The sequence below is a fragment of the Magallana gigas genome, chromosome 6 (assembly GCF_963853765.1).
Source record: "Magallana gigas chromosome 6, xbMagGiga1.1, whole genome shotgun sequence".
NCBI classification, from domain to species: domain Eukaryota; kingdom Metazoa; phylum Mollusca; class Bivalvia; order Ostreida; family Ostreidae; genus Magallana; species Magallana gigas.
This window is the reverse complement of record NC_088858.1, coordinates 14,034,421-14,059,510: the sequence shown is the minus strand read 5'-3', so window position 1 is coordinate 14,059,510 and position 25,090 is coordinate 14,034,421. Positions and strand designations below refer to the sequence as shown.

The window sequence follows — 25,090 nt, the reverse complement described above, 5'->3', positions numbered from 1 at the left end:
AAACATGTACATCTTCAAGTTTAGAACTAGGTTTTTATCTATCAAAAAAAGAAGTGAATGAAAGAGATTCTACTTCATGAAGGAAATTGAGTTATTATAAATTGGTATGTCACATAACCTACTCATCAATTATTTGCTAGGATATCTGGGACTTTTCAGTAAATCAAGCACCTTACTAATCAAAGATATCATAATGTTTAAAGGATAAGGATTTTTAAAATACCACCGGTAAATGTTACAACTAGATCCCACAAAGGAATCGCTAGATGTGTTTGCCTATTATTTATCTGTGATCATTTTTCCTACTTGAACAATACATGATGTTCTGAATTTTTAAATTTTTGTTTCCACAGTTTTTTCCTTCAGAATTTCCACTGATCAAATTGAAAAAAAATTAGCAAGTCCATATTCAAACTTAACTTTACCACAGTTAATTGTCACTCTCTTAAAGCGTTTTTCCTTTAAACTGAAAGTACTCATTTCTTTTAATATAATTTGCACTATGTAATAATAAAATCATGTTATATTGACACTTTAACAAAACCCCAATTCCAGGTTCTAATACAAAAATTTAAACGATGAACATATTTCAAATTTTTGGCATATCTGCGTATTTGTCACTTTGAAACTAAAAATGTTCGTTTTTAAAAAAATCTACTTATGTATAAAATGCCTGTATTCTATAAGTTACTGCATATAAAAAAATAAAATCATCATTTTCTGTTGAATTGTTGCTCATCAATTTACAACAAATTTAAAATTTATTAATTTTTTTTTCTTGTACTTGACGTTCTGGATTTACATTGTATTAAATATATATATATCACATTTTGAATTTCTAGAATTCTACATATAACATCTACATAACTTAATGGATAATGGGTATAAAAACTTTCAATAAACAAAACACAACGAAATGGAAGAGACACACTCAGGATGTGATAAATAAAAAGGTAAAAATATCATATTTTAAACTTTTCATATTTACAAATATTATAATACATGTATAACAGAGACAATTTTCTATAAAAAACTCATATACACAAGGCATCCTTCTGTACACTCTTTTGAGTGATAAATTTTAGAAATGCACTGTGATTTGTAAAGCACATTTTGTCAAAACCCATTTGCTCAACAAGAACTACATGATTAAAAATACTGAGTGAGGGGGTGAATAAAAAATCCTTACAAAACACACTTTGTTCCTCATCATAAGAACGCTTTAAACAGAATATTTTTTTTTGCTTTAACAAAATCAAAATCATATATAACCATCATAAATTTTTTGTGTCCTGATATAAGTTATGTACAAATTTTTAATACAGCATTTCCTGACCAAATTCAAAGATATGTTTTGCGTTCTGTCGTAGGAGGGGCCTGGTGCTGTCGTTACTCTGTCCGTCCACGTCGATGTCCAGCAGAGTCGTGTGGTGAGTGATATGCGGGGGAGTGTGCCCTGGGGATAAACTGGACCGGGTCGAATAATACGGCGTGTCTAGTTCACTCTTCTCAATCCATTGAGTCGGGTATTCATTCGTATTCGTGTCATTTCTTTGAGGGGTGGGGAGTGGGGGAGGGGGTGGAAGGCGAGGTCTGTTCCGGGGGCCCATATCCAGAGTTTTTGGTCTCTCAGCATGGGCGTCCCCATTTAGATTGTTGAACTTCCTCCTTGGGGGTATAGGTGGGGGTGGTTCTGAGTCCTCCTGCTGTCTCGAGTGGTAGTCTCTAGGCACAACTGGGGGTGGTACATCACTGACATAAGGGGGAGGCCTGGGTGGGGCTCCATTGCCCCAAGGGTTACTGGCCTCTTGCTGGGTATACTGACTCGTGGGGTTGTGATCGTAGTACAAATTTGAGGTATTTGGGGGAGACTGCTTGTTCTGCGAGTTGTATGATTTGTAGTTGCTGGTATATTCGTCTTCAAATGTGACAGAGTGTCTTTGCAGGTTTCTAGAGGTACGTGGGGTATCATAGTTACTGGTACTGCTATCCGAAGACTGTCTTTTCAGTGTGGTGTGACTTGGGGAGCTAGACACCAGCGTACTGGCATTACTATCGTACAGAGATCTTCGCTGAACTGTCACATCTGAATCTATTGTACTTGTAGATTGAAAAGTAGGAGTCTGAGAATAAAACTGTGGAATACTCTGCTCCTCAGTAAATCGAATTGGCACATCTAAATTTAAAGCAGGTCTTTGACGTGCTTGATAGCCGTGGTATGTATGGTGGGGATATCCTGACGGCGAAGTGAATCGACTCGAAATACTGTCCTCACTGTCAAGAAACGAATCACGCACAGCTGCATTGTAAGCATCTCTGCGATTCAGGATATACGAGTCCCGCTTCTTACGATTCTTGGTCTCATCCCTTGATGTGAGTGGACTAAGAGATGTAATATCACAACCGGTCACAATACCAACCACCATAGCTGTCATATTGAATAAAGCACTCTCAGTTTTACTTTCTGATTTTTTCACGAGTCTTGAAAAATCGGCACTGCAGTATGGAATGTTTTTATTCTTAATATCTGACAGATCTGTTGGCCAGTCGTTTTCATCTCCATCTGCAGAACAAGGAATCAAATGAATGAAATAATGTATACTGATAGCAGTAGACAGACTGATCACAAATATGTACCACAAATTGTCATGAAAACTTAGTTCTTTGCTTATGAAAAAGCCTACAAATCTTTTTACAAAAATAGCTGACTCTTTCTTAAGTATCTGAAAGTGACTTACACAGAGAATTAAGTGCCCCTGTATTGGAATGTCCTAAATTCTTTAGAGATCTTTCTAAGTTAGGAGCACTCTTTGACCAACGTCCATCTGCAAAAATGACTGATGTTCTTTGGTGCCGTTCATTTTTGACAGAGCTTGGTCCCCAGGTACGACCTTTGACCCCATCAGCTGGATCTACAAGAATATGTAAAATGTTCAGTATCTGTAGCAATTAAAAGTAGGTAGAGTTTTCAAACATAAGACTGAATTTTCCATGGTAATCTATGAGCAATAATATGATGAACTATTTTTTGATAATAAATGTTAAATTTTTTTCATTTATATTTTAATCTACCTTTTTAAAAAAGGTAAAAGCAATTTTTTCAAATAATTGTAACCCTGCAGAGAGGCTTGTGATAAAAAAAATCTTGCTTGAGTGAGGCATTTAATTACTAAGATGGATTAATTCTTATTTACCTTTAGTTTATATTTCAGTACATGTATACATGCATGTTCATACAATCTGATACTGTACATGTACATACAAACTGTACATAAACTTATCCACTGCACTTACTTTTTGATTTTTTTTTTACCACAAATAACACTCTGGAAAACCTTTAAAATCAATTTTAAACATCTTCTTGATCTATCGAGTAAGTTCAGCACTTTTTAACTTTCAGGAAGAGATTTAAAATTTTTGTACATATGCCAAAATTATGCAACTTGAAAATTTCTCCAAAAATCTCTTTTTATCATGTAATTATCATATCAAAACCATTTCAACAGTTGAGCACCTTTCATCAAATGGGATGATATATGATTCACTTTTATGAATCACCCAGCAGGAAAAAAAAACAAGCATTTAATTAAATTTCAAGGTGGCTTTGTTCTGCATCATTAATAGTGCCATATAATGCATTGATGGTGTGGTATATATATTGATAATGTCATGAGCTCATGAATATTCATTTCAATATCTACACTCATTCATGCTGTTATTGAACCAGACCATCCGACTTTCTCATTTGTGCGTTTTGATCTAGGATAGATAATGCTTCTTTACAAGCCTGCAGTAAACGTTCATCTGTTGATTCACTTTTTAATCATTCTTATAACAGGTATATCAGGAAAACTGAATGAATCTTTTCAGTGACTCCCTTTATCAAGAATCCAGGGGAAATTGTACAAGGTGATATAGATCTGATTTAAGAGTAAATAAATCTAGTTAACATTTGACCATGAAATAAACACACCCTCACTTTTTTTAAATGAGATGATAATGTCTTATAAAGCCAGATATTGCTGTGCAAAAAGGCCAAAAAATACAGAAACTGAGCTTTGATTGCATTGATGGTAGAATGGAATGCTTCTATATATATTTGATATGGGCTGCAATCATTAAATTATTGTCACTGTAGGATTTTCATAACATTCATGATACATGTAACTTCTTCACCATCAGCTAATCTTTTAATAGGAAACAATTGACCATTTTTTCATCTACTTATCAGGATGAGTACAAATTTTTAATTCAGATTATCTGGAATTTGCCCATGTGTTGAATATACCTTTACAAATCACTACTCCCTGCATCTGAAGATATGGCTTTCTATTTTCAGTCTATTGCCTAATACTTACAGGCTATGGCCCTCAGTCGTGAGGGTGTATACGATGTCGGTGACTGAGGCGGACTGTCAGGACTCGAGGGATTGTGATTCTGAATGGGAACTTCATGTTTTACTGTGATGTTGTGTCGAAAGTCTGTAATTAATTTCAACAAACACTCACATTACACTAAATCAAGAGAAACAAAGAGAATGCCTGACAGCTTCAAAACTAATATCATGTACTGTGGTTTCATTAATATTCGTTGGCATCAATTTTTGTGGTTTTACTGAAAATCACAATTTCAAGAATATGTAAATTTGTGGCCAATGATCCAATCAATACCATATGTTAATAGAAATTTCATTTTTATGAGCATTTCATTTTGAGGATAAACTCAACAAACAAATCCAAAAATTTGTATTCACAAATATTGATCAAATCAAAGTACATGTATCATTACAAATTAACAGAAGAATTTTAACTAGAAAAATTAATGCCATATCATTTAAATTTTGTTTTATTGTCCATGTAAATTACCAGAAGGTTCACTAATGGAAGAGCCACCAGACTTGAGCAACTTAAGGCGGCTCTTTTTAAATTTGCCCTTCCTGGTCCTGGGTTTGGGGTTGCCCATGATTTGCTGAAGGATCATGATGTTGAGCTCTCTCTCCACTAATTCAATCTCTCTCTCCTTCAGCTCCTGCTCTCGCTTGTACAGAAACTCCTCTACCTTCTTCTGTTTCAGTGCCTCCTTTGTTAGCTCCTCCTCACGACTCCTCAGCTCCTACAAAACAATTACAGAATTACAGATCACAATCTACTCCTCAGCTCCTACAAAACAATTACAGAATTACAGATCACAGTCTACTCCTCAGCTCCTACAAAACAATTACAGAATTACAGATCACAGTCTACTCCTCAGCTCCTACAAAACAATTACAGAATTACAGATCACAGTCTACTCCTCAGCTCCTACAAAACAATTACAGAATTACAGATCACAGTCTACTCCTCAGCTCCTACAAAACAATTACAGAATTACAGATCACAGTCTACTCCTCAGCTCCTACAAAACAATTACAGAATTACAGATCACAGTCTACTCCTCAGCTCCTACAAAACAATTACAGAATTACAGATCACAGTCTACTCCTCAACTTCTTCATAACAATCACATAATTACAGATCACAAAGTGTTCCTCAGATTCAAAACGGCATCATGAACATTTTACTTTATTGCCCTTCATCTACAGAGAAATAAATCAAAAGTGTTTTCTGTGTCCACATATTGAACAGCATAAAGTGTTTTTTAAGCTTCCATACAGCCTAATGAATTTATATATTGTCCATTTTTAACCCCCACCTAAAAAAGAAAATAAAAATCAATGTTTCTTTTGTCTCTATGTACATGTATGATGAAGCCTAAGGAAAAATAAAAAAAGATGACTCTTTTAATTTTGATATATTTTACTCTGCACGTGCAAAAGAAACACAAGCAATAAGTCACATGAAGCCCAAAGTGTGTTTCATGCAAACATCATAATTAAATTAAATATAAAAACATAAATATTGATAGTATCTGTAATGTCTGTTAAAATATTGTCAGCAATCCAAAGATATCGCATTAAAAAGATAGATGAGAAGGACAGGTGGATACATCTTAATCTAAGGAGTTCAAAAACTATCAAACAATCTTATATGGAACATCTTTGTAGAGTTTTACTTCCCTTTTAAATTAACATGTTTTACCCTTGTATACATAAATTTTATATGTAAACTATTGAGGTACAATGTAGCAGGTGCTATCTAATGCTCATCATTGTTCTCTCTAAAGGTCAAGGTAAAATAGAGGTATTATATTGCTGAATTTTAAGATCCCTAAAGAAAACAAATGTAGTCCAAAAATACATTGTGAAAAATAGTTTGGGGGTAAAAAAAAGAAAAAGAGCAAATATATTTCAACTCATGTGATAATGAAATGACTAAAGGACACAGGATTGATTGCATTACAATTTCAATTCTAAAAGATGGGTAATAATTTTCAAACGAATGAAAAAGTTCATTATGAAATGCATAAAATATATAGCTTTTAGAGCTAGTTTCAAGCAAAAATTGTCAAATTATCAAAAATCTGTCAAATGAATTATCAGAAAATCTCCTACAACATTGTGTTCATTCCAAGTAAACATCTGCAGGTACCTCATATTATACATATTTGATAAATCTGTCATTGCTCTTGATCTTTTTTCATGGAAAAAATTGAATATTTCAGAACTGTTTACTAGATAACCATTGATTCATGGTCAAAAACATGTCTTCCACAACACATTCAGAGGGCAATGAATTGCTCTCACTATCACTTGGTATTGGCAAGAGAAAGAAATAAAATATCAATTTACTATATTTGTTGCCTACCAGCATAAAGAGACCTCACAAATTCTGTCTTTTATCAAATGTTATATAAATATGTTGTGTATCAGAATTTTTTTTCAAGCCATTGGCCTATAATGTACTGACCCTTTTAAAAAACAAAGGTGGGTGAAAATACTTTAAATTGGAATATTTTCATAGCTCTTTAAAACCAACAAGACAGACATCACTTTGTGAAGGCTCTGCCAGATTCTCAGTGGTTTATCAATTAATGATCAACATTTTTATATCTAATCTCTCTTTGTGGAAAGCTGTGTATGTAATGCGTACATTATTTATACCCATCATTCTTGGCCGTGTTCTATTGACTGATGTGGTAAAGAAGTAGTTTATGTACTGTAGGCAACCGATGATCATCAATCACTCATATTTTTACCTACATTTCAATTATGTCTTCTATCAAATTTGGATTAGAGAATGTAGTACATACAGGTGTTTAACCCCCCCCCCCCCCAAACCTCCTATTCATTTATTAAAAAAAAAATAAAGAGAAGTAAAAAGATCATTGACCATATAAGTAATAGTTAAGTTTTAGTATATATACACCAGGATTTCCTAAGGTCAATAATGTATAAATGGAGAAAATGGGGAAATGCGGTTGATATCAGTGAACTATTTTTACAAAACTGTGGTAATGAGATACAGACTGATTTGATCTTCAACAGAGGGAAGCTCAGTGTATTGAGCAACACAATCACTTTGTGCATGTTTTATCTTTTGAAACAATCTCCCTCAGTACAAGTGTATTCAAATACACCCACTGAACTCTTCCTCCTTGAGCATGTTTACAAATCCACAGTCAAGTTTGGCTCTCGTGTAATTCGATAACGATAACTTGATTCAATTAAAGCAAGCTCTTGAATTAATTTTTATTACTAAAGTGCAAAACTACTGCATAGCATCTGAAAATAGTTATCTTATTTCCTTACATCCCTATCAAGGTGAAAAATTAGTGTTTACTTAGTTTCACATACCAGTCTTAACCAAAAAGAGTATGTGAAGATAAGACCACATTCTTTTCATAATTCTTTTTTTTTGTAACTTCCACACTCAATAAATATGCATGTTTGAATAATAGTTTCAACATACCTATACATACTAGGCAATGCACTAGATACACAAATACTTCATGCTGTGTGATTCAAATGGTCATTTTCTAGTTTAACATAGTTTAGAATCCTGTGGGATTCAATCCAATAATATTTATCTCCCCTGAACAGTGGAAGAGTTACCTTTTCCTTGCTCCTAAGTTCGTTGAACATTTCCTCAATTTCCTGCCTCCAGTCCTCTTGCATGGTGTGGAAGCTTTCCTGAGGGGTCGTCATAAAGGGCGAGGTGGATATTTCATCCAGCCGACGAAGGATTTCCGCAAAAGTAGGCCTCTGATGAGACTCTTGATGCCAGCAATCTGAAAAAGTCACCATTCAGAGAAAATGTTGTCTTGTATCTTGATTGTATTTCCAAAAATTGCTTGTTCAAATCGATACTGATGTCAAATCTACATAGCTAGCTGTCAATAAACATATTCTTTTAACAATATTTTTTACTGTGATTAAATACAAATCAACAATGCTTAGCTTTATAAATCCAATCTAATTAAGTTATATCAATGAACAACATTGATTAGTACTTGGTAATCACTGGGTAAATTCTGGAAACATTGACACCAACATTTAGAGTGTAAATATTACAATAGTAACTTAATTCAGTGAGTTAATAATAGTTTGGTTCCACACCATTGCATTATGATAATTTTTCAGGGCCTGGGTAAGTGTATGTACATGGTGTAAGAAGAATTGAATGCATATGGAAACAAATTTAAACTCTTACCAGACATGAGTTGTGCGAAGAGGTTTGGACAGGTGGAGGGTATGGGGAGGGTCAGTTTGTTGACGGCCACTCCGTACGCCACCCCCAGGGCATCGATCCCCTTGTACGGCGTTTCTCCTGTCAACAGCTCCCACAGGACAACACCATAGCTGAAAGTAGCGATGCAGAGTTAATATATCTATTGAATCATAATTTTTTTTAGATACATTGTAATAGTTACATGTATATCTTATCCATCTAAAATAGCAAGATAATCTTTATATCAAAGATGGCATCCTTAATTGTCTTTCTTTTCATTTTTTGTGTGTTGTCAAATGTTTGATTTAAAACTGCAAGAATATATTTACTGGTTTTTAATTGATCCATCATTGCAAATACAATATTTGGTCTACCAGTGGCACACATTGTAATTGATATACAGGTACTATTTGAGGGTTTGTCAATGTAATACTTAGTATTATTACCCAGGAAGCTTACATGCAAAATTTTTCAAGTTATTGCCTTGTGGAGAATTTATATCTCTGTTTGTTATTGAATCCCTATTCCATCGAAAAGGATTACCTAACAACTTTTACTTGGGTTTTATTTGAAATAAAGTACTATGTTATTTTTACTTTTATTGCAGTTCAATTCTCCTTTTAAAATTAAAGAAACAAACAAACCAATTTTATATTATAACTTAGTACACTCTCTTTTTAAGGGACAAAACAAGATCATTAAAACCACACAGGTAGGTAAATTACCCTTGGAAATCATTAATACAAAAGTCATAAAACATGGAGATAATGCACCGACTCAACACCTGTTGTGGGCTTTCCGTTCAAGGTTTTGAGATGCACAATGGAGACTTACACCACTACTCATGATTGGTGTCTTTTAGTGAAGTGTTTGTTACACAAGAGTGTCTCAGACCTCTGGCCTTCTGTACCTTCCTTTTAAAAGAGTCTTTGCTCCACCCCGACTCCAACAGGTGATATCGTGTGACGCGCAGGGTTTCTGTTGACGAGAGGTCCCTCCGGGATTAAAGCCCACGTACACAATCTCAAACACTGGTCTATTATACTGAGAGGGTTTCCAAACAGACAGAAGTATGATGTGACAAAAAGGATAAACCTATATGGCTTGTTATTGGGGTGTGACCTTAGTATAATGTTGTGTGATGAAAAAAAAGAATTCCTTTTTTTCTTCTTCCCTTAAATGCATAATATATTCAATTTTCTCTCAAACTGATGGAACTTGCAAGTTATTAAAAAGTTTTCACATAAATTTTAAGAGCATTATATATGTTTTTGGTGACAATCATGCATTATGAATCAGATGATGACGTCAAAAGCAAGATGAAAACTCACATGTAGCATGAAATGCTTTGTGGTTTTTTGACATGATAAGTTTAACTGACGAAAACACAACAGGGGCTCAATTGTCTTTCAAATAAGGTTATATTGCTAACCTGAATAGAGACAATTTATATTGGTCTGGTTTAGTTTCTAAAAATTTTACATTAGTTTCTAATTAATACAACTGGGTGTTCTAGGTTTTAAATTAAGATTAAAACTATGATAAAGATTAGCGAAGATGACAATAGTGGAATATAATTTTATTTTTAATACTACCTTTTTTTTTAGCAAGAACAAATGGTGGTTGAAAATGTTGAGTAAAGCATGAATCTTTACTTTGTTTACTAAATCCCAAGATACCTGGTACCCTTTATAAACTATGCTAAGGTACTTGTACATGTATACCAAGGACAAGGAATCATGAGTATAGAAAATCTTTCATTACTGGATACCTTATTTTAGGTTCAGGGCTACGTTTTACAAAAGAACTTACGACTTACAACCAAATCAATGAATGCTAATTAATCCCTAACTAATCAACATTTTATTCTAATGGCTGTAGAATATAATTATGGAAAATAAAATAGTTGTAAATAAATGATTTTATGTATTTATTTTTTTTTTATTAAAGACCATTCTATGAGACTGAAAATATTTACGACTTTGTCGTAAGTTCTTTTGTAAAACGCAGGCCGTGAGAGTTTTGGTACCTATAATCTACTGATCTACAGACCATATAGTACTACATGTGAGTACTATGCCAAACAATAGTAATAAACAACACTAATTATCAAAAACTGCACAAAGAATACTTTGCATCTAGACCATGAAAGCTCTAGACAGAGTAGAAATAGTCGCTAAGGATTGAACCTTTATGTACTATGGGAGAATTTAGCGTATGTTTGAGCAATTGAAATTGATGAATTGTCAGTTCTTTTCTAGATACTGAAAAAGCTGAGTGGACAGTCCCTTACCTCCAGACATCACTATTCTTGGAGTAGGTGGAGGTTTTGATTACTTCGGGGGCCATCCACGCGTACGTCCCAGCCGCACTCATCCTGGTTGTCTTGGAAACCTCCCTTGCCAAACCAAAATCAGTGATCTTAAGGGTTTTGTTTTGGAGGTTATCATTTTCTATCTTTTCCTTTAATAGAACTGAAAAAAGAAAAGACAATTATTTAAAAAAATATGTATAGGATAATTATTATAAATAAAATGATTATAATTACATGTAGGTAATTATAAATGTCTTTGCTGATAAAAACTACAGACATTGCCTCAATAAATCATGGTTACCAATCATATTGATGAACTTGAATTATATCCTCTGACCTTGACTTTAAAGGTCACCAAGTACCAAGTCTTTGTCTACTTTGGATTTAAAACTTAAACATGTACTAATTTCTGCAAAAAATCTTGAGAAATGAGTCTGAAAATATGATATGTATTTGATGGATCTGCAGTGTGTTCAGATTTTAACACAAGAATCATTGTTTATTCCTATGAACATATCAAACTGAAAGGTATATCAAATGTATATTCAATATTTGCTGAGCACAGAAAAATGTCAGAAATTCCAACATAGTGAAAATGGTAACAAACAAAATGATCGATTTCAAATTCTTGTCAAAGCCACAGAAACAATACCTATCATTCATAAGCAAAGAATAATTTCTATTTAGGTTTCTGAATGAAGTGCTTTTAACCACATTTCTGTCAAGCCTTAGAACATTATGTAAACTTACTATGTGCATTATGCTGGGAAATATCTATCATGTAGGTAAAATATTTGGATGACGTGTGACAAAGAATAATTATCAATAAGTTAAACATGTGTCTATTTCCGTTTATCTACCGGTAAGTTTGTAAAAAACAATCTGTGTTTGAACATCTGATTTATCTGTTCAAAATAGGGTGCTGATCTCCAGATAGAGATAGCGGATATTTCACGGCCAATTAGACAGCCACTTGAACCCATAGTTCAAATGCTTGAGATATCTTTGGGAATTCTTTCAAGGAACAATTATGCAATGTTAAAAATGTTCCTATGCACCTGCAGTAAAACCTGCCTTTTTTACTACGTACTATAAAATATTTAGGTTGACAAACATTTTCCCTAAAATTTTGGATGTGGGGATTACGTCAGTCGATTTTGGATTCTGACCTACATATGTGTCAAGTTGTGGCTAAATATATGCACAACTGTCTAATGACTCAGAATTGTCTCCAATAAATGAGACTTCATCTGCATTAGAATGCGAGAAGCGAGTATACTACTCTACCATATATGTGCAGTTACACACGGTGCCCAATCTGCAGCAGTTCATTTGTCATGTTCATTTGACAATCACGCTAAAGAGCCTGCTCTTTCTCCGCATTCCATGACACTTAACAACAAGGTATTGAAGGACCATAGGACTCATGACACCAGATAATTTATCACTGTCTTCAATTTTCTTTTAACATTCCTCGTTTTTTTCAACAAAATATTTTGAGGAAGAGGTACTTGACCCAAGCACTGCAGTATAAGGTATAAAGATATTGCAGGTTGTCATATCTAGAGAAAAGTATTCCAAATTACATAAGTATCCAATGACTGATTGCCTACAGTACTTGTACAAGAATATGTGATGGCCATGAATACACATAGAACTTTTTTTTATTCACATTAGCCTAATACACTGTAATATTTATGAGTAAAATAACATATATGGTAAAAAGTGATAAAATTCCTCCCAAAAATAATGGAATCAGAATATCCTTGTAATATGGGCATCTACCGGTATTCATTCTCCCCTAAAACAAATTATACCACTAAGTTTCTTAAAATTCTGTTCCTCCTTTTTGACAAGTTGCAGTGACAAAAAATCTGATGAACTCAGGCTGACAGACTTACTGACAGGTCAAAAACATTTTTCAATTATAATGTTTTTTTCTTTTTCTTTATTTTTTTTTTGGGGGGGGGGGGGGTGGGGTGGGGGGTGTTACAGACACATCTACGGTCTGTAACTAAGGGTTGAATATCAAAGTTTTATTATATTATTTAATAAAGGTTTATCTGCAGGCCAAGACTCAATGAAGGTTTATCTGCAGGCCAATTTAAGACTCAATGCAATTTGATATTCAAAAGCTATTCCTTCCACTGTTCCACATTTAATAACACGGGGAAAACCCCAAACCTTTGTAAAAAATATAATATATTTATTTATGAGCTTTTATCATTATTTACCCCTAAGCAGTGCACAGTCTGTGCCAAGCTCATTTGCATCATTTACATATGCAAGTCTTCTATACAATAAAGAAGCTCATTGTTTGACCTGTCAGAATGAGAGGAAAAGCTGAATGCCTGTTATCTATGGGAGATCTGGTCTTCTCTCTTTCTCTCAATGCAGAAATCCTGTGAATCTATTGGTATGTAAAATTGTGATGACCCTCTTATATCTTTTCCACTGACAAGGATCTTAATACATAGATATATAAAAACTGCACTATCAGCAAATTTCATCAGGGGTTTGCTGTTAATGGTATTAGTCTGATGTCAACGTACATGTATTTTACATAATTTGCCACCTACAACTCAAATACCCAAACCTTTCAACATTTCTTTTACTTTACATTGCATACTTCATAAATTTCTTACACCCCCCCCCCCCCCTTAATTTCTCTTCATTCAAAAACCTCATCAGCATTAACCATGGTTTCCTATCCCATCTTCGTTGACCTTGTGTTTTACACACATCTTTGAACTTACAGCCAGTCTAGACTAGTAGACTTAGCACTAGTACCAGGGCACAACTTGGGATTTGGACCATAATCACCAAATCAGATGATCAGACAATTAAGCATCAATAATTAATCTCTTCTCTTTACACTGAGACCATGCATCTGCAAACCTTACAGTAGTCTACTTATTGAAAAATATGGACATCCAAAAAATCAGTTCATCTATTATCCAACAAAACAAAACAGGTCACAAAGACACCAATTCTTTCATTTAATGTCAATACAGCCTTCGCTGTCATGTCCATTGTCGCTGTATACCTGGTAAGGCCTTGTAGAAGACATCAGGGGAAGTAATCAAGTACAAACCCCTTTAGCCTTATCAGTGGACATCAGAGAGACTATACCAGCAGAAAAAGGTTCCGTCCCTATCTTTACTTTTTAAACCCCAATCCTGACATGGTATTGACCCAGATTTGTCAAGGGGGATACAGATTTAAGCCTAATACACACAGACCGGAGCAGTTTGCTTGGGATTTTCTTACAAACACCACTTTGTCCCAGAGAAATATATTTTGCCAAAACTGTTGGCGTACAGGTATAATGAAAAGGCGTAGTCAAACAGGGCCATAGATATCAACATACATCCAGTGACCTTAAACTAGGGGATGAAACCTAAACAGATTTTCTCTCATATGTATGTAGATAGGTGGTCCTCTTGGGTTGCAAATATGTCACCACCAAGGTACAAAGAAAACAATGATCCAATTTCTCTGATTCAAACAAAGAACAAAAGATGCGCAGATGGACGAAAGGGAACCCAAAGTGCCTGCTGCAACACAGGTGACACACAAAAAAACACTTACCGTATCTTGCATGTCTTGAATTGTATATGCTTGTGTTAAATTCTGAGCAATAAAAATGTATACCCAGTTCTTCATGAGAGTCTAAATAGGGCACCATTAGCAGTGCTTGTAAACATTTAGAGGGGTGAAGGAAGTACAAAGTGGCAAAAATGGTCTCACAATTCAATTTATTGTTCATCATGTTACAGTTGTTTTGTAGGCAACTGTAAGACGCAATATGGGGCTCAACACCTACGCAAAATATCATAAAACCACAGGTATCAGGTGGAGCCTTTAACTATAGATAGAAGTCCTTGGACAATTAAAGATTTTGGATGTATGTTAATGCTGAATGAATCCGGCAGACTAGTCTAACATTCCTAAGAAGATCTGTACACATTTCATGGGACATCTTGTACAATATTATGCAGCTTGAGAGGTTTTAGGATTAAGAGCTAATGGGTTTAAACTAACAATTTTGACACCATCATTCAATTCTGTGTTTGCAGAGCACAAAGCTCCTAAAATCTGCTTATCCCAAAACATTGAATTGAGGATTTAGAATGAACCATTTGTCTTTATTTTTACAACTAATATCTATTCAGTTGGATAGTAAATTATGCATTCATGAATTAAATTGATCCAGTTGAAACCACACAAAATATAACTTCAAAATTCAATAACAAATCTGTAATTAAAAAGTATAATCTAATTCCGATTACCTTGAACATGTCAGATATAATAATCACGATTCTATCGCAATATCCAACAAATTTTTATTTCATCATGTACCGGTATAAAAAAAAAAAACGATAAGCAATGCAATGTAGTGTTAAGTCATACAAACAAAATATATAAAACTATAAACGCATGCACTTAAGCTTCCTAAAAAAGATCTTCTCGGTTTATGAAAGAAATGTTAGAAATTTCTTTATTCTCTCTCCTGTAAATTTTATTGGCATACCGTAAACAACACTAGGCTAAAAACCCCTCAGATATATGCCATCAAGTTACATCTCCTGATAGTTTTACATCAATATCTGGCAATAGAACCCAGATTTGCAGCCCTCTTTTCTCCCTTTTTTATTGTGTCTGGAACAAGATAAGTTGGGTGCCAATCTTTTAATTGTGTCAGAGTTGACATGTGAATCTAAAGCCCCCACATCACTTTCTTGTTTCTCTGGTGATTCTCTATCGCCTTTCTGTGTTCTAGCTATTTCATTATCTATTTTTTTTTTCCATAGATCTTTTTGACTTAATTTTGTGAAAGTTTAATCTTTTTTTAACTGCATATTCTTTCAGATCACTGAACTTTTGAGAATTAAAAGGCCTGTCTGTAAAAAACCATGCCGTAAATACCTTAAAACCACATTTTTCTAACAAGTGTTTAATATGACATGCAATTCATAATGCAAACATAGCTATCAGAACTTTGGTGTTTGAACACATGCATTTACAACTCTGCATGAACATAAACTCAGAAAAAAAATAAAGGTTCTCTTACAGTATGAATTTAACACTGTAATTACCTAACCTGAACATCAAGTGACGTAACTGTCTCTGGACACGCAATTCCATAAATCTTGTCTAATTAAGGTTTTAAATACATTTAGAAGTATATACTGGTATTTACTCCAAAAATTACATGTACATCTACTCATATCTGCAGGAAAAATTATTGAATTTTGACTAACTTTTAATATGAATACCAATTAAGATTTATGAATTATTCTAACAAAGAATACCTTGCACACCTCAGTACAGATTTACTGAATACAGGGTTGTTTTTGCCCCGCTTTATTTTCACCCCTCTACATTTACATATTTTCCCCTTCTGACATTGGCCCAGACACAATTGTGATGAAAGAGAGATGAATTTGAGACATTGGAGTTCGCCCAGTCCATAATTTGCCTGCTGAGGAGGGCAAAGGGGTCGAAAATAAAACAGGGGTAAATATTTCCCTACTTTCTTTGATACAGTATTCAATAAACCTGTTTAACCGAATGTAATGTATGGCAAACAATACTTTAATACTCAGCTGCATTTACCTTGGTTGATAATTTATAGTACATCTTAATGCACAAGTACTTGAAGAGACGTGGTCGAGCAAGTCGCAACTGCTACAGAAGTCAAATTGACTTGCTTTGCAGAGACGTAATTAGTACCAGTTTATACTTAGAGTGTGACAGAAATACATTTTCTCCTTTTCATCTAAGTTCAATGGAGTCGATAAAATGAGATTTTTGTAATGTGTGAAATGTTATGGGTATTAGAAATCAAGATAAAAATGCACAAACAATTCTACAAGTAGATTTACTATAACTCCTTACTTGAAAAAAAAATTATCAAAATCCCAGCCACTTTATAGCTATTTTGCTCTTGCTTTGACATTTATGATCACAATTTAAAATGCAAAATTCATAAAAAAAATCTCATCTCGGAAACACAAAAAAGATACAAATTTATCAAAATTTATTCATAATATATTAAATCCCAAATTTATTTGACAGCACACACATTACACATGTAATAGTAAAATGACAAACTATAGAGCCTTAAAACACATCACTGTCTTTGTTCAGTGCTCAAGGTTCAAATAAAACCGATTCAGACACACCCCTCTACTCCCAGAATGGGTCAGGTTTTTGGAAATAGCTTCATTGAAATTTGAATACATGTATTTTTTGGTCTATTTATATTGGGATCAAAAGGTTTTTATGTTCTATAAGCACATGAATATGTTTGCACAAATTAAGAGTAAAACAGCTGCCATGACCAACATTATAGTTAAAGTGCATACAAAATTTCCACTGCACTTTTAATATTTTCAGCCTATTTTATTGGCTATGAAAAAATCGGACAAATCGAGAATGAAACCTAGATTAGTGCTGAGGTGTTGGAGTGCACACATGGACTGTCCCTCAGGTTTTCCAAGTGAGATAAAAATACTAGCTGACTTGATTCACTAGTCCGTCTTTAAACTTGACCCACTTCATAAACACCCAGATTAGAATCAATGCGTGTCTCTTTAAAATTGATATACATTGTAGACCAACAATAGACCCGGAACTGCGACCAAACTTAATCTCTATAGAAATCCAGGGTCCAGTGCACTCGACACTGGAGACTAGATAATCACCGTAAAAAGCCCACACAATTTTAATCATTTTCTGCTTGTATACATTTATCATCGATGAAAAGCAGGACACCTGCAATTTTACCTCTCTGCTTCACAATTATGATATCAGACGAAAAATCGTATCTTTATTTTCAGGGGTCCCAGTGTGACGCCCCGTAATAATAATGCTTTAATTGTTTACAGATTTTGTATAGATGTGTAATGCAGAAATGATCTTAAAATACTAAGGCTGCGAGAGTCTTTTTGAGTCATGGATGCTGTCTGTAACAGCAAGAGCAAGCTTTGCGAAGTTGATGAGATAGAGATGGCCTGACATGTGATACTCCCCCTGAGTACAGCCGAGATCTACGCTGATAACCGATCTAATGTGATGTCTTACTATCTGAATTAAAGATATGGGAAAACAAACAACGCTGTAAAATAAGATGTTAAACTCGCTACATTTTTATGTTTACTGCATTCCATTAAACGCTTTAAAAAAATCAGTTGTGGGAGCTAAAGCATTTTTATTTCACAGCACTAAAGGAAAAATTTAAAGTCTTTTAAAATTAACTTTTGAAAAGGTCTGCACAGGCAATGTCCTTGACAGCATGTTTAGATTTTTCCATAGATTCACATCTTGATCGAATTTATTTACATAAACCAGTTTTATATGTGATACTCTGTTTATTGGACACACGATAAGAGGTCAGGCACAGTGAGAGTGGCTAGACCACTTCAGCTTATGACCACAAAATACTGGGTGCGGAACATGATTCGGAAGTGGTCTCACTTAAAGAAGGCCCACAATGAAAACCCTGGACACTAATGGACACGTCTGTAAGGATCTCAGCAGCAAAACTTATAATGCTATCATTTTCCAGTCATTTAATACAATGATTGTCCAGTGTGTATGTTTGTGCTTTAAAACATTCTTTTACAAATAGTCATTATCGTAATTACTTAGCATTGAAGAAAGAAAAAAAACTGCAATGCCTTCAAGGTGCAGGCCATTATGGTAATTTTATCTGAAGCTGTCTTCATAAAGATTGCTTGGTATTGCCACAGAACCTAAAATTACATCTGGCTAGCAAAATATCATTTGGATAATCAACTAGTTACAGTTAACTGAATGAATTGCTTGACAACCAAATGCATAGAAAGTTAACCAGAATTAAACCAATATATCAGGAAAATCTGAATAACTCAATGTAACATTAACAGTATTAAAAATAAAATTTTTCTCCCAGCCATGTAGGCACATAAGGTTTCCATGGTAATTGACTCCCCAGAACAGGACACCAGTCCATCGCAGGTTAACCCCCATGTATGCAGGGAACCAATATCAGTTGGATGGACTGAGACAATGTAGATAAAAAGTGCCTTGTCTAAGTGCACAAACACTACATCAAGTGACCAGAGCAGAGTTTGAACCAGCGACCGTTGGGTTACTGGCCGAATGCCTATGACCACTGAGCCATATTCTCCACTGAATATTACAGTATAGCTAAAACATATATTATATACTCACACACCCTCCATAATTTAATAATTCAAACAATAATTAATACAGACCACCTAAGCCTTAATAACAAACAGATTCTGGGTGGGTCATCACTAAATCATACATACAGAACAAAAAATACCTCCTTAGTGAAGAGAGGAAAAACCTGCAGTGTAATTATATCTGACAGAAAGAGGTCTCGTTTTCAGCAGAATTGACTAAGGGGAGTGAGAACAACACCAGTATCTGTTCTTTCACAATTTGTGCACTCTGTGTGGATGATACCTCCCCGCCTCTGGGCATCTCTTGGTTGTTGCCTCTTCTAGTTGCTATTTTTACTTCTTATCCTTCCTGCAATTGTTTAGCAACAAATTTCCTTGTTGTGAAGGGGATAAAACACAACTACTACTCTCATACTACCAAGGCCACAACAGATCAGTCAAAAAGCTAGGATTTTAAGTGTCTCAATTATATACCAAGTCAAAAATAATGAAAAACGAGCTCTCAAGTACGTGTTTCTGCCTTGATTTCCATAATGTATTATTTGTGTGTCCTTATTATTTCGAACAGCTCCCCTCCTCTCCAAAAACCCATCCAGTTACAGACTGCATAGAACTGTTTTAAAGAATCGCACATGTATACACATACACAAAACTTTCCGATCTAAATTTTAAATAAGCCATATCTTAATATTCCTCAGTTATTAATTATATCATAATTACAGCATTCTCAGGACTTACTTCATACCTGTAATGATTTAATGCAATGACCTGTATACCATAAATCAATGATGACAAGTTTCTATGCTAGTATGCTACTTTTAAATTTTTCCAAATTCGGTACATTTATTTACAAACTCATACTGTATGAGAAAAAAAAATCTCTCTCTCTCTCTCTCTTTCTTTCTCTCAAATAATTATTGATGTGCACTGATTTAGCCTCTTCAACTGTAATTAACCACCCCATGATCTGTTTCAGTGAAGAGTCAGACACCTGGACAATTCAAGTCATCTATCCATTGAGAATGTGCTTTGATTTCATTAAGAGAATTAAACATGAATAACTTCTTTAGATTCAGTAAATAAACACATCAACAGATGTTCTATGTGAGAAAAAGCTGAACGCCACATTAAGGATATACATTGCATTCAAGGATGAAAGAAAGAGAGTGGAAAAAACACTCTTATACATGTACTGTATATCACAATGTATTGAACATAGGTATATTTATCATATATATACCTGTATGGGTTTACAGTATAATCAGTAACCATTGAACTTCATGATAATAAATGACCTTTTGATTTATCACCATAACAATTTTTTGACAAGCTAATTGATTGAAGATTTCATTTTCAGCTAAACACTTGCCTAACTGAGTAACAAGTCGTTTACATTTTACTCATGCAGTACATATATATTAACTAGTCTGTACTTTAAGAGTACGCTTTTTCTGTTCTCGACAAGAGGGTAAATTATCCCTGCTCTAAGAAGCAGGTGCATTGTGGGTCAGTGAATATGACAGGGGGATCTGCAGAAACTGACAGTGGCCTAGATTTTTCTTTTTTGCTATTTAATTGAATGGAAAAGTGCTGCAAGTTCTGCAGTCAGTTACAATACATGCAGGTTTACAGCAAATGATTTTGGAAATGTAAAATCTTCACTGAGCAGCTGAATTAAAACCAGTTCTAAGATTAAACAATGCCAGGTTTGCAAATTACAGAGACATACATTTTCTGTATTAAGTTCCCTTTCTTCCTTATATTTATGCCAATTTTTCATTTGGATTTCAATTTGGGGAAGGGTGGTTAAAATCATATTTTTAAATTTTCTAACATTTTAATCATGACCATAACAAATTCATCTCATTTTAGAATTCTTATGTAAAGTTAATAGCCATGTACTGTACAGTTTTCAAGATTCAGTGTGAGTCTCAGATATCAAACTGAGGGATTAGATGAGGGTAAATTTCATGTATGTGAATAAAAATTATATTATTATGAGTATTATGCATAAACATGATAAATGAGAATGATTATTTAAAAAGTAAATTCTCAACTTTTTTGTTTGTAAATATATGTGACAAGTGCTACACTGGAGACAAGTACAAATGATTGAGTATTGGACTCTGTATGTTAGACCCAATAGTGAATCAATTCTGTTGTCACAGAAATCTATATATGGATTCATTCTGATGCAGAAACAGTCACAAAACACTAACTATGAAAACTACTGATCTGAAATACATAACACTTAAAAAAAATGAAATTAAGATTTTGTTCAGGGAGACAAGGTTTAGATTAAGTCTCAAGATTTTTCTGCGAGTGAAAATAATTTCATGAAGTACTGCATAAAAGTCTACATATTGCAAGCTGAACATGCATGGTTTTTTTTTCATTACTTAGCAACATGCATGTAAAGCATAATTGAGGAGATAAAGATGCACTTCAAAATACTCAATGTAAACTGAATACCAGTACAAAAAAAATTTTTTTATTACATCTTAATTCTGCCAGATTGGCATTTTTGTGGAGATCTGAAGGGGGAACTTTTAAAATCATTAAGCCCTGACTGTAAAAACAATGGAAAGTGATTTCTTGAACTCTTGGCAATCTCCTTAATATGCAATTGACTGAGTGATAAAAGAGAGATAGAGATCTGGTAACTCACATCCTATCTTCCTTCCGCAGTTTGATTTTTACTTGGCACTTTATCAACTTTCTAGTTTACATTAAAAAAAAGGAGGTTATAAAATCATTCTTGCTAGAGTAAGAGAGTATGCCTAAATATATGTACAGGCATGTATGTACCTGCATGTACAGTTCATCTGACATTATGGCCAAATTAACTACATGTATGCATAGTGCAGCAGTACCATTGAGCATGTAAAAAAAAAGTAGCTTACACAAATTTTCCTTTTTCATAACAATTTTTGCAACTGATTGATGCATATATATATGAATGTATTCTAGATGAAACTTTACAATCATCAATATTTGGTCCTTGGAAACAACTCTTTCGGAGTTTCCAAACCATAGTGTTTAGCATTTATATGGCAATTGGCAAAAAATTTAAAAGAAAAATTAAACCAACACACTTTTTTAAAATGTGTTACTTAGTAGCAGATGTTCAACATTATCAGGAGTATGCAATAATTGGAGTATCTTTAACAAAATGTTACTCTCTGGAAACATGTTGACAAGGTACATGGCTAAGCCCAATATATAGAGTTCCAGGTGCCAAAATAACACCCCATGAATGGTTCCACCTCTCTATGAGATGGTGAGGGGAAGAGAAGGTGTTTTATTGTCATTGTACCTGATAGTGTTATATACCAGGTACCTGCTGAATTGTGAGAAAGTGTACTATTGTCTGAAGAAAGAGGGTGGCTAAAATGGAACACAATTCAAAACTTAGTTTTAAATCCAAGTAATTGATTAACTACAAAAGCCTAGATTGTTCTTGTTCTTGTCATAAATTTATTTATTTCTGATTCTCAGTTTTATTTTCCAAATGGTCAAGAGGCATAGTAACTTATTTATCAATTACTTTATCAATGAACGCTGATTCTTCTAGAAGTTTTCTAGAGGAATAAATGGAAAGTTATGGGGTGGTAAAGTACCCATGATATTTTGGTGGGGAATACCCGGAATAGCTTGGTAATTAAATACAACCTCCTTTAAATTATAAATAAATACTTGTAGCTATCTATATACATGTACCTGCAGATTTCATGTACCAATGAACACAACTGCATCTCATTGCATGTGTTTTCCTTCTTTACATGATGGGTGATAACATTCTTAAACCTAGCTTGTTAAATGGTTGTTTGCCACTCTGAAATGCTCAGGGTTCAGTTAAAATGCACACCTGCTTTGTACAAAGCTAAAGAAAAATTGGAAAAATTCCCAAGAAATCCAGTTTTTAATTTCTAATTGCAACATTATGAGGATTCTGTGGCAAATGTGTGCAACTTTTTTTTCAACAGAATAAAACATTGCAGTTGAAGTGGGAAGAATAAAGGAAGTTTACTCTCACGTTGAATACTGCTACTCATAAAAAGGCTGCCATTCATAGGCATTTACCAACCAACAAGTTGATTTCTATAATTAACTAATGTTTTCTAGCTTCTGCAACATCGGCACCAATTTCAGAGTAAACATTCCACATTTCTCTTCAAATTTAAGACCTTTCTGAACTACTGTTTTAACTTCTTTGTCCATCACAATTTTATTTGATGCCAAAACAGTAATAAATTTTTAAGTGATATGCCAATATTTTACAATATTATAGATCTAATAAAATTTTAACATTCAATCTAAATTTCTAAAAACAATCTTCATTGATAAAAAAAAGAAATCTACACACTAAGAAATAATGGAGTATGTCACTCAAAGTAATACGGGTTCTATAATTTAATTCATGACAAAGTTCAATGTCATTAATCACATTATATATAAAATTATAGGTTGCCGACTTGCTGACCTCAAAGTACAGGTAAGCAACATTTCTGCACATGTTACATCTACTGTAATCTAGCTCGTAGCCACAGTCATTGTTTATCCAGTAATTATTGCAAAAGTTACCAAAAATAAATGTTACAAAATACGAGTACAGCATCTGCAATGCAAATTATTGAATTTCTGGGGAAATTCACTACAATCCTCATGATGTATACAAACAATACACAGTGACACCTTGTTTTCTTTTTCTAGTACAATACTAAAGTAATGCACATACAGTATTAAAATATAGTGCAACAGGTACAAACCAGTTTTCACATTTTGGCCCAGAGAGACCATATTAAATACCATATTTCAGTTTGTTTGGGTTTCAATTCTAGTGTTTCATCCATGAATTGAATACACTACAGGTTTGTATTAAACCAGATACTTACTATTGCTTGACTTCAGATCACGATGCACCAAAGGTATTGGAGATTCTTCATGAAGGTAGTGCATACCCCTTGCAATTTGAATGGCCCATTGCACCAAAATTTCTGGAGGAATTCTCCGACCACATAAAACACGATTTAACGATCCACCAGCAGCATATTCTATCACAAGACATAAATTAGGTTCTTTTAAACACACTCCTTTCAAAGAAGCAATATTTGAATGATTTAAGAGCCAAAACACCTTTGCCTCTTGTCTAACACTTTCAATTGTTGCACTAACAGGTTCATCGGGGTCATGTCTGGCTGCCTTCACAGCCACCTCTTCTCCTTTCCACAAACCCCGATACACTTTTCCGAAACCTCCGATTCCAATGACTTCCTCAAGCTGTAACTCATTGAAATCAATTTCAAATGGTCTGTCAGGGATAACTTTCTCCTCCGGAAAGCTGAAGTTTAGGTTATTGGTGACAAAGTTACTGGGGAATATCCCAACACTGTTGCCAACCCGCCCTGTCCACCACCCCTCATCTCCAGAGATGTGGGAGTCATAGGACAGGACCTCAACTTGGCAACCTTTCCGTAATGTCAACTCATCCTCCCTTTTTGCTTCATAATCAAAAATAGCTGTCCAATACTTCTCATTGCTACCTTTCGTATTGTAAACATTGGTTTTTCGCGATGCCATCGAAGATGAAAGTGACAAAAATGCACTAGGCATCAGCAGATGCTCTTATCTTAACGTGGTGTCCATTCAATACAAACACCAACACGGGAGGTGTTTTGGAAACTTTGGGGTACATTAATCCATCAAGTGTTAAGAAAGTCAAAAATACCCCAAATAAAGCCATTAACTTGCGCTAAGAATAAAATTCCAAATGAAATTAACACATTTTAAATAAGAATTCCTCACATATTGCTTCGATCACGGCGCCAATCGCCTGTTTTGTAGCAGCTTTAGCATTATCACACCATTGTCTTTCCGAGACCCAGAAAAGCCGCCATCTTATGATACTTTGACCTTGGGGGCCAAAAAAGGGTGCGGTGTTATTTATTTATATTTTAAATTCTTTTATTATAAAT

At 34.2% G+C, this 25,090-nt stretch overlaps 1 protein-coding gene across 1 annotated transcript; it reads right to left on the bottom strand.

The window, feature by feature from the left end:
* Window positions 1-643: 643 nt before the first annotated feature.
* LOC105317550 (mitogen-activated protein kinase kinase kinase 11) lies at window positions 644-25,052 on the bottom strand. Its single transcript, XM_066086747.1, has 8 exons — window positions 24,011-25,052; window positions 10,900-11,080; window positions 8,589-8,737; window positions 7,991-8,166; window positions 4,866-5,112; window positions 4,359-4,481; window positions 2,739-2,912; window positions 644-2,563 (listed from the first exon to the last, which is right to left on the bottom strand). Exons 1-8 carry the CDS (start codon window positions 24,726-24,728, stop codon window positions 1,317-1,319), a joined length of 3,015 nt encoding a protein of 1,004 aa, XP_065942819.1. The 5' UTR covers window positions 24,729-25,052; the 3' UTR covers window positions 644-1,316.
* Between the last annotated feature and the right edge of the window lie 38 nt (window positions 25,053-25,090).

Coding starts and splice junctions, on each gene's coding strand:
- LOC105317550 (XM_066086747.1), bottom strand. CDS start 24,728: ATGCCTAGTGCATTTTTGTCACTTTCATCTTCGATGGCATCGCGAAAA. Junction 11,081..24,010: donor TGATCTGAAGTCAAGCAATA/GTAAGTATCTGG, acceptor TTCTTTTTTCAG/TTCTATTAAAGGAAAAGATA. Junction 8,167..8,588: donor CTTCGCACAACTCATGTCTG/GTAAGAGTTTAA, acceptor TGACTTTTTCAG/ATTGCTGGCATCAAGAGTCT.